This window comes from Crinia signifera, chromosome 2 (assembly GCF_055691185.1).
Source record: "Crinia signifera chromosome 2, ASM5569118v1, whole genome shotgun sequence".
Classification (NCBI taxonomy): Eukaryota; Metazoa; Chordata; class Amphibia; order Anura; family Myobatrachidae; genus Crinia; species Crinia signifera.
Genome location: NC_139218.1, coordinates 321,444,627 through 321,454,560, shown reverse-complemented (window position 1 = coordinate 321,454,560; position 9,934 = coordinate 321,444,627). Strand labels below are relative to the sequence as shown.

Here is a 9,934-nt window from a genome sequence, read left to right as displayed (position 1 = left end):
GACTATAGCAAGGTCTGGCAGTCTGAAACACTTAGATTTGGGCTTTTTGTTTCGCTCAGCAGACCGGATTAAAAAAAAGTTACAAAAGAGATAAAAAAAAGTATTTTGGTGTCTGTTAATCCTAATAGGAAGGACAGTCGACATGGGTTAGGTCAACAGGATCATTAGGTCGACATGGGACTGCCTTGGTGACTGGCAGGTTGGACTTCCAATAGGAAGTCATTGCCAGTCATAGTTAAGCCAGTGCAGCAGTGGCGTAGCTACGTTTTGGGCGCCCCCCCGCCGTTAGGGCCCCCGTCGCCGCCCCGCCAAGCACCCCTACCCCGCCGCCCATGCAAACCCCCCCTCAATCCCCCGCAGACTTACCTATCGCGCTGGTCCCGGCGGCTCCGTTTTTCTGCTGAGGACCACCAGAAATTGGCCGCCCCCATACAGCAGACAGTTTCAGAGAACTGTGTGCTATATGGGGGCGGCCATTTTGTGGTGGTCCTTAGCAGAAGAACGGAGCCGCCGGGACCAGCGCGATAGGTAAATCTGCGGGGGATTGAGGGGGGTTTAACTATAGCACATGCACAGCGCCCCCCCCCCCACGGTGGCGGGGGCTGCGGTGCTATAGTTACGACGCTGCAGTGCAGTCTCACAGACTGCATTTGGCTTCACTACAGTGGCAGATTTTACTTGGGGTGGCTGCAACCGTCACTGGATGTGTTACTTAAGTTTGCCTTAAACATATGTAAAACAGGCCCCTGAATGAAAGGGTTATGGATCATTGGATAGACACCAACTAGGTCAACAAGCATCAGGTCGAAACCACTTGTTCGACATGCATGAAGGTCAACATGACTAAAGGTCGACAAGCGGTTACGTCGACAGGGTTATTAGTTCGACCTGGGGAAGGTCGACAGTCAAAAGGTCGACATGGGGTTTTTCACTTTTTTGTGGTGGGGTGTGTGTGTGTGTGCCTGCAATGCGGCCAAAAGGTACGAGCCACCACTGCTGTTAGGTTATTTGGATTCTCATAAAACGTGTCCCTATTACAGTCTGGTTCCGGTTGACAGATCTACAGTGTCTAGGTAGACAGTCAGATTGACATGCAATAGGTTGACATGAAATTTTCAACATTGCAATAGGTCAACAGGCTCTCAAGGTCAACATGAAAAAGGTGGACATATGACAAGGATGACATGAGTTTTTCATATTTTTTTTTTTAAACTGGCTTGTTTTTACGTCACCATCCATGTCGGCTAGAGGGAGAATATAATACTGTGCTGAGCACATCAAGGCACCGACCCCAAAGCATGGTGTGCAAAGTGAGCCATGTGAGGGTACACATTACACTAATTGGGGATCCATGTCAACAGTTGTCGACATTGACACCAAAAATTGTGCAAAACTCATGTCGACCCTTTCACGTGTCTACCTTTTTTATTAACTTTTGACCCTCTCGACTTTTTGGGGTCAACCTATTGACTGTCTATATAGACATTTTCTAATAATCCGCACCTGTACAGTCATTCCCAAACTATGTGCCTGGTCACTCTGGGGTGCCTCTGGTTGGTGATCCAGGACCAAATCAAATTATTTATGGTCAAAGTAATAGGTAAATCCAATGCTACTACTGGCAGCCAATCATAAAGCATGTAGACAATTACTGTAGAAGCACAGCTGTATACCAACATAACTGAACCTAAGGGTAACAGATAGGCACAATGTACTTCATGTAATACTTGCAATTAAAACAATGGAAGGGCCAGTATTGGGAACCACTGCCCTAGTGTGTATATGTAAGCACATGTACCGCATTAGAGAATGTGTAAACTCTCCTGGGTCAGGCACCGATGTGAATGGCCACATATTCTCACATACTGTAAGTGCTGCTGAACACACACACACACACACACACACACACACACACCTCAGTTTCCCTTTTGTAGTGCATGGTGTTAGGGATAACCCCGCTATTGGGCATTGAAGGGGGGGGGGGGTATTCGCACCTGGTGACGTCACGCAGGTAGTGTAGGTGTCTCTTCCCTGGCTCAGTGCACCAGCCATTGAGGGCCTGAACCAATCACAGAGTCTGTGGGCGGGGCCCGGGATACTTTCTCTTGGATGAGGAATGTGGCACAGAGCTGCGCTGTCAGATACATGCTCCCTCCGCCGTGTCCGGGCTGCTGCTGTGACATTGCATGCCGGCTGCTGCTGGAGTCTCCGGGAAGGGCACCAATACTGCGGTCCTGCCCGGGTCATGTCCCTTCTGTGCCACTGAGCCCCAGCAGCGTCGCTGCCACTGGCCGGGATGGAGAGCTGGGCAGGGAGATGGACTCTGCTGGTAATCGGGTATCTCGCTGTGGAGTTTGTCAGCGCTCAGAACGGTGAGTGGCCGGCACCTGATGAGCGCAGTTCAGTGTGTGCCCTGCTCTGCTACACTGGTGATCTGACGGTGGTTACATGCTGTGGGTGTGTGTATGCGGCTTCTCCCACCTGTATCCCCCCCCCCCCTGCTGCTGTCAGTGGCAACCTGATGGTTCCAGGTTGTGGCACTGCTGACCACTAGTGTAGGTGTGACATAGCGGGCACTGCCAGGCAGAGGGCACGCACTGGTCCCCCTGCCAGGCACTGGGCTCCTCTCTGCTCCGGGCTCTCACATGCCTTTGAACTTGCCCCGGGCAGCAGTGGAACCTGTTCCTACTCCGAGCCTTTTGATGCGATTGTTTTCGCAATGTGCTCCTTCTGACCGAGCTGGCGAGGCATTGTGTCAGGCAGTTTCGGAAGGTGTGTCTTAAAGGTGCAGGCTGGGGACTGGCACGCCGATATACCAGCACTGTACTCCTGTGTATTTGTCATACTTTATTCTGGGCAGTGTATCTGATCACTTGATGAATGTGCAGTATGTCAGCAGGTGCTGTGTGTTACTAGACCTCAATAAGCTGAAGGGACAAATGCATATTGGTTTATATTACTTTTGCTTGGATAAAGGAATGTAGTGAACACAAATGAATGTGATGTGTATACATGCAGTCACATAATAATCAGAAGCAACTCTGCGCTGGATGCAGAACACAGAACCTCAGCAACCCCCATGTACTTGACAATTGCAGGGTCAGACCGGGCCCGCTTGGGCACCCCTTTGCAGGTGTGGCCTCTGGGGGGACTGCCCCCTCTTAATCCAGCCCTGAATGCATGTTCTGTACAATGTGGAAAGTTTGAAGTATATATATCTTTGAAGTACTCTTATTATTAGATTTAATCTACACCCATTTTTGGGTGTTAGCTGCAAAAAATAGGTACCCCGCGAATGTATCAGGAAGGACCACAGCAGGAATCTCCGACACCTGCTGTGATCCCATCTGCTCCATCGTCATAGGTTTCTATAAGGGAATTGTTGCCTATGGGCTGGAGACCGCACTGCCAGCAGGGGGCAACGCTAATCGCTCATGCGCAGACCCCTGGCACCCAGCTGAGCGCAAAGCAGGGTGAAGAGTCATACATCCACACAATATGATCGCAATGCGGTCCTGGGTGGTAATATTCATATTCAAATCACATTGTATAGGCATTGCTACTTAAATGGGGCTAATTTTCATTATATTATGCAGACACAGCCATTTCTGTATCATGTGATGTATTGTAGCTATGTACTAACAGCCTAATGCAGGAGTTTTCACAGAAATCTGCAAAAGGCTAAATAGTATTGTTGATTGCTGTCTCCATTATTATAGATTAGAACGCCATTCTCGGATAATGTACGCCACTTTAAACCTATGGAGACAGATTCCCTGGTGAAGTCTCCTCCAATATGCTGGGGATATAATTATGCAGGGACAGCAGTTAGCACTACCACTGTCCCTGTGAATTAACTTTTGTACTTCAAAACTAAAAGATCCTTTGTGATACTGACTGTATAGACAGTATAACTACAGACACCAGGTTGAAATCTGTTAAAGTTGGATTCTCCTTGAACTGTGTAGAATGGATACTACCCTCTGCATAGGAGGTGCTGCATGAGCTTCAGGTTTATATAAATCTGAGACTACAGTATTAGGGGTCATAGCAAAGATCATGTTATTGGCCATCAGCTGTACACAATGGACATTAAGAGTAAAAAATGAGACTTGGTGCAAAATTCCTCCTACAAGTTGCGTTGAATAGCAGTTACCCAACTCAGCCCTGAAGTCATTTCATTTCCTGAGTGCACTTGGACAACTCAATTTCATTTGTAACCTAAAAATACACAACTTTCCACTCACCAACTTGTTGCATGTCTTTTGATTGTGTGAGGGTGTTTATGTGTATCGATGTGCAGAGGAGAGGTGTTTGTGTGTAACAGTGTGCAGAGGAGTGGTGTGTGTGTGTGTGTGTGTGTGTGTGTGTGTGTGTGTGTGTGTGCGACAATGTGAAGAGCAGTGGTCTTTGTGTGTAACAGTGTTTAGAACAGTGGTGTCTGTAACAATGTGGAGTGTGGTGTGGTAGTGTCAAAATGAAATTTGGAGAGTAGTGGTATTTGTGTGTAACAATATGGGGGATACAGTTGATAGAACGACAAGCAATAGGTCGACAGGCAAAAAGTCGACATGAAAAAACGGTTGACATGAGTTTTTCACGATTTATTTTAAAAAAAAAGACTTGTTCATACTTGAGTCATCCCAGTGGGCATAGAGGGAGAATAAAATAGTGTGCCCGAAGAGTAGCAAGTGCATGTGGCACACTTATACAGTGTCTATGTCGACATTGAAGACCCCCCCCACACCAAAAAAAACCCATCTTGTCGACATTTTTTCATGTCAACATTGTGTCTGTGTATGTCGACATGTTTCATGTGTCAACGTTTTTTTTTATGTCAACCATTAGTGGTTGACCTATTGACTGTCGACCTTTTGCATGTTGACCCCATAACCCAATATGGAGAGTAATGATGTTTGTGTGTAACAATGTGGAGTGTGGTAGTGTTTGTGTGTATGACAATATTACAGAAAGGTGTGCAACAAATGTCCCCTTCCGCCATTGTTCTGTAATCATATTTTCCATAACCAAAATATTTATTGTGTATTGATTTAACAACTGTCATGCAATACAGCTTACCAGTGCATTCAAATACATTGCTTTAAAATAAATTGCTGCTAGTAAGATTAGTGAATAGGTATGTAGGATAAACTTTTACAGTAATATGGCAGGGTGTATTGTGCAACCTCCTTTTTTTCCAAGAATGGTAAGAGCTGTCTCTACTCAAGGGCAGTCAGTACATTGCAGTTTATACTTCAAAATATATAAATATTTGTTGTTGGGTTTATTTTCAGGACTCTAAACTGAAGGACTGTTTGCAAACTGTGTACCATATAGTCATTGGACTAAGGAAATCACTATTTACAGTACTCGGTTGGAATGCATCACATATTTAATTGAAGCAGCAATATTTTTAGAGTTGAAACTCAGCAAATACAGACCAGAGAGTTGCTCATCATTTGCATTGTATATTATGTGTTTTACAGGCATCTCCATTATTAGAAATATCTTGATTTAGGATCTTGGTTAGAGATTGATGCTGCAGTTAATTACAGCTCTATTACACTTCTGAAGTTCCTTGTGTAATAAATTATAAGGCCAGAGTGACAAAAGTTCCTGTGTTTGTCACACAACAGGATTGTTAAGTGATTGCTTTTTATATAATTTACTGAGCTCTTCTGGTGCAGAAGTCTGTAGCAAGTGTAACAGGTTTGAGAAATCTACTGTATGTTTTCTGTGACCTAGGGCAACGTTCTGCCTTCTGGTAGTTTGGATTCCAGAGACTCTAGTGCTGGGATTCAAAGCTTATTGTTGTATTGAATATTAACAGCAGTTGCAGGAGTGACACTTTATTGCACACAACACAGCACTAGCGTGTGTGAATTTGAAACAATGACACTGATTAAAATGCTGCAGATCCAGGTTTAAGGGGTCAATTTCAAAACCTGGAAAACGTTTTTCTCCAACTGGAAAACAACATAACTTTTCCTTTCATGATATTTAACAGAAGTGCATTTCATTTTGGTGTTATATTATTGATCATCCTTCATGGCTGTAGTGAAGGTTGACCAGTTCTGCAACAGTTAGAATTTCATTGAGCTTTTCTCACCTTTTTTTAAACATAACATCATCTCAGGATGGCATTATGGGTTTAGCAACGATCAGATCTCTGCATGAGAAGACACAATAATAGTGCACATTTGACCATCATGCACTCAGGTACCAATGCAGTCGGTTAACCATATCTATTGATGTGGTCAGAAATAACTTACATTTTCATCACTGATGTTAGAAGTGCTAGAACAATTCTACAAGTATTTTTTTTTTGTACTTTTATTGTGTTGTGCTACAAACTGATTTCATTCTTCACTTCGCTTTGGTAATTGTTTTTGTAAAAATTGAAAAGTTTTTGAGAGTATTTAATTCGAAGATGATAGAAAAAGAAAATGCGTAGATGCAGAATATATTTTAATTTCTTCAGAATTTTTGTCATAGTATCCCAGCCGTAGTGTGAAGGGGTGTGGTTGAAAAGGTTGCACGTTCTAGGTTGAACCCCAAATGGTCATAATGTAAAAATGACATATGAAAAGGTCAACACAAGGGTTTTTTTAATGATTTTTTGGGGGTCAAATTGTAGGTTGGATCACATGATACCCCTGTTAGTGTACCGCTTTGCTGGTAATGCTTTGGGCAAGGTGATTGCAGTTCCCAGTTGTAGTTCATGTGGATGGTAAAGTAGGAAAAACTAAAAAAAAATGCAAAAGGATTCAAAACAAACCCTTGTCACCCATATGCAATGCATGTTGGTCATTTGAATCTGTCGACCTTGTGGTTTTTACCTATTGACCTCTGTGTAGAGGTCCGTGTGATTTCCATCACTCTATACTAGTTTATTATGTTGGAAAGTGTCATGCAAAGCAATGGATATACTGACAGAAAACATGTCCTGTTCTTCACATCTAATTTATGTGGTTGTCTCTCACTGTGCAGCTTTCATATAGTGTCATTTCCCCTGAAGAAATAGAGGTCTTTTTAGAAATAATAATAACAAATCTTGCCTAAAAAAGGTTCAAATCTAGGGGAATTGAATTCTAGGTGAAGGATGTGAGTTGCCACGGTACTCAAACACCGGCGATGGCACTGCATCTCACTCCCCTCACACACCAAGCTGGGTCCCATTTTTGCAGAAAACTGCTCTCTGCCATAAAATGCATCTTTTGCCACGCTGATTCAGGTGGGCAAAGTCATCCGTGATTGAATCCCCCCCCCCCCACAGGCCAGTTGCAGTGATGTGTAAATTCTACCAATGGTACACAAACCCAAACCCCTCGTGACCCCTACTAGTGCCGGACCTTTTTGTTCATGGTTCTATGGTGCTGCGAACAAAAATCTGTGAGTCAGTGGTGGTGAATACGAATACATCATGGGTAATTGAATTACCCACCTAATTTTGGAAATATTTTCCTAAAAAAAAAAAAATGAAAAAGAAGCAATGACTTTATATGGGTAACAAGTGGAGTTCCTGCAATATAAACTATATTAACCAATTTCTCCAACAAGAGCTATGTTCATGGTGGAACCCCTTGGTCATTAGCCTTTGCGCAGAAGACATTGTAAAAACATTTATTGTAATGTGACTCATTAATTATGTTTCTGTTACCTACTACATTCAGTTATCTTATACACATTAACAGGCTGGATTTATCATTTACTTGGTGGCTTTACCATCCCTATTTCAGTATTTTGTGAACAAATGTATCTCAATATGTTACAAAGTAAGCTGAGTACTCTTGCTCTTGTTTTGACTCCCGCTCCTATGGTACCTACGATGGGTAGGAGCAACCGTTTTCTCATGGTAACATCAGTTGTGCATTTAGGTACAGGAGACATTTCCACCTCTCTCAGATTACCATTCCACCCAGTCACTGCCAAAGGGCCTTTACGCATAACCTTAATATGAAATATTTTAAACTAATCTGCAAGTTGTTTCCCCATGATCCTCTGCAGCAGAGTCTCACTGTTAAATGGTAAATGATGCTCCCAGTGGTGTATCATGTAAGCCTCTGGGTGCTTTATTGAATTGCTTTATTTACCAGAGAGACAATATGAGAGGGATTTGATTACATGTATAGATATGAAGTAAACACTCTCAGTGTTGGAAGGAAATAGTAATAGTGAGTGGTGCAGCCAGCAGGACAGCATGCAAATCGTTATATGATGAAATTGTAAGCACAGTACATTGTATAAGACTGATGGTGTCTGGGCTGATCATAGACTGACATATGATAGACAGTCATATGGTCGACCACTAATGGTTGACAGTCAAAAGGTCGTCAGGGTCAAAAGGTCGACAGTGAAAAGGTCAACAGGGTTTAAATGTTGACACACAATAGGTCGACAGGGTCTAAAGGTCGACATGGACAAGGTTGACTGGGTTTAAGGTCGACAGGCAATATGTTGACATGGTCAAAATGGAGACATGGTCAAAAGGTTGCCATGGAAAAGGTGAAAAAGGTCGACATGCATTTTTTTTACAAATTTTTCAGCCGACATGTGCCGACAGGCGGTATTTCATGCGCTACCATCCACTAGGGCGAGGAGGGAGAATAAAATAGTGTGCCGAGCGCACGGTACACTTAGATGGAATCGGTACATCTGTCAGAATGAACTTAGGTCTACAGTCATTAGGTCAACCCCATTAGGTCGACTGGCTGGAAGGTCGACCTGATTTAAGGTCGACTTGGGCCAAGGTCGACATGACTTAAGGTCGAATTTGCATAAAGGTCGACATGAGGAAGGTCGACTGGTCATAAGGTCGACATGGGTTTTTCACTGTTTTTTATCCGAATGTCGACACAGTCGACATGGACACAGTTGGCAATGAGAATCGGACCCTCGCATCGCTCGCTTCGCTCGCAATGCATTAGGCACGGTGGCTCGCTTCGCTCACCACAGCTTTAATAACCTCCTCCACGCCCTAGTGGATGGTAGGGCATGAAATACCGCCTGTCGGCACATGTCGGCTCAAAAAACAGTGAAAAACCCCATTTCGACCTTATGACCAGTCGACCTTCCTCATGTCGACCTTTATGCAAATTCGACCTTAAGTCATGTCGACCTTGGCCCATGTCGACCTTAAGTCAGGTCGACCTTCCTGCCAGTCGACCTAGTGGGGTCGACCTAATGACTGTAGACCTAAGTTCATTCTAATAGATGACCGCTTCCCACTTAGACAGTGTCCATGTCGACCTATGTCGAACACTAAAAATATTAAAAACTCATGTCAACCTTTTGGATGTCGACCTTTTGACCATGTCGTCCTGTTTGATGTCGACATTTTAACCATGTTGACCTTTTAACCATGTCGACATTTTACCTGTTGACCTTTAGACCTTGTCGACCTTTTGACCCTGTCGACCTTGTGGCTGTTTACCATTAGTGGTCGACCATATGACTGCCTATCATGAGTCACATGTCTATGTTTTATACCAGTGATGGCTAACCTTTTCAGCTTGGTGTGTCGAAAATCGTGAAATGGTGCATCCTTCCTCCAGTCACGTGTCACTAGGAAATATCAATAATTTGGTGATATTTGCAGCCATAATAGAGATGATGCCCATTATACATCTGCCATACATCGTGATGTCCATTATACATCTGCCATACATCGTGATGCCCATTATACATCTACCATACATCGTGATGTCCATTATACATATGCCACACATCGTGATGTCCATTATACATCTGCCACACACCGTGATGCACCATTATGTGTATCAGCCTTCCTGAATACACTGCCTGCACTGCCATACTCCAGGCTGCACGTCCACTCAGAGCTGCAGCATCTACTCAGGTCACACATTGAGCACTCTGCATTTAATGTGCTTGCTGCCTCCAGGTCCAAGACTCTGCTCCCAGCCCCCAGGCAGCT

General features: G+C 43.9%; 1 protein-coding gene across 1 annotated transcript in view; it reads left to right on the top strand.

Annotated features, from left to right (window-relative positions):
* Positions 1-2,153: 2,153 nt before the first annotated feature.
* The window catches only part of ERBB3 (erb-b2 receptor tyrosine kinase 3), a 99,775-nt gene continuing 91,994 nt past the window's right edge, over positions 2,154-9,934 (top strand). The window contains exon 1 of the mRNA XM_083169172.1: positions 2,154-2,372. Coding sequence (XP_083025298.1) covers positions 2,297-2,372 — 76 coding nt within the window. The 5' untranslated portion in view covers positions 2,154-2,296. The remainder of the gene's footprint in view (positions 2,373-9,934) is intronic.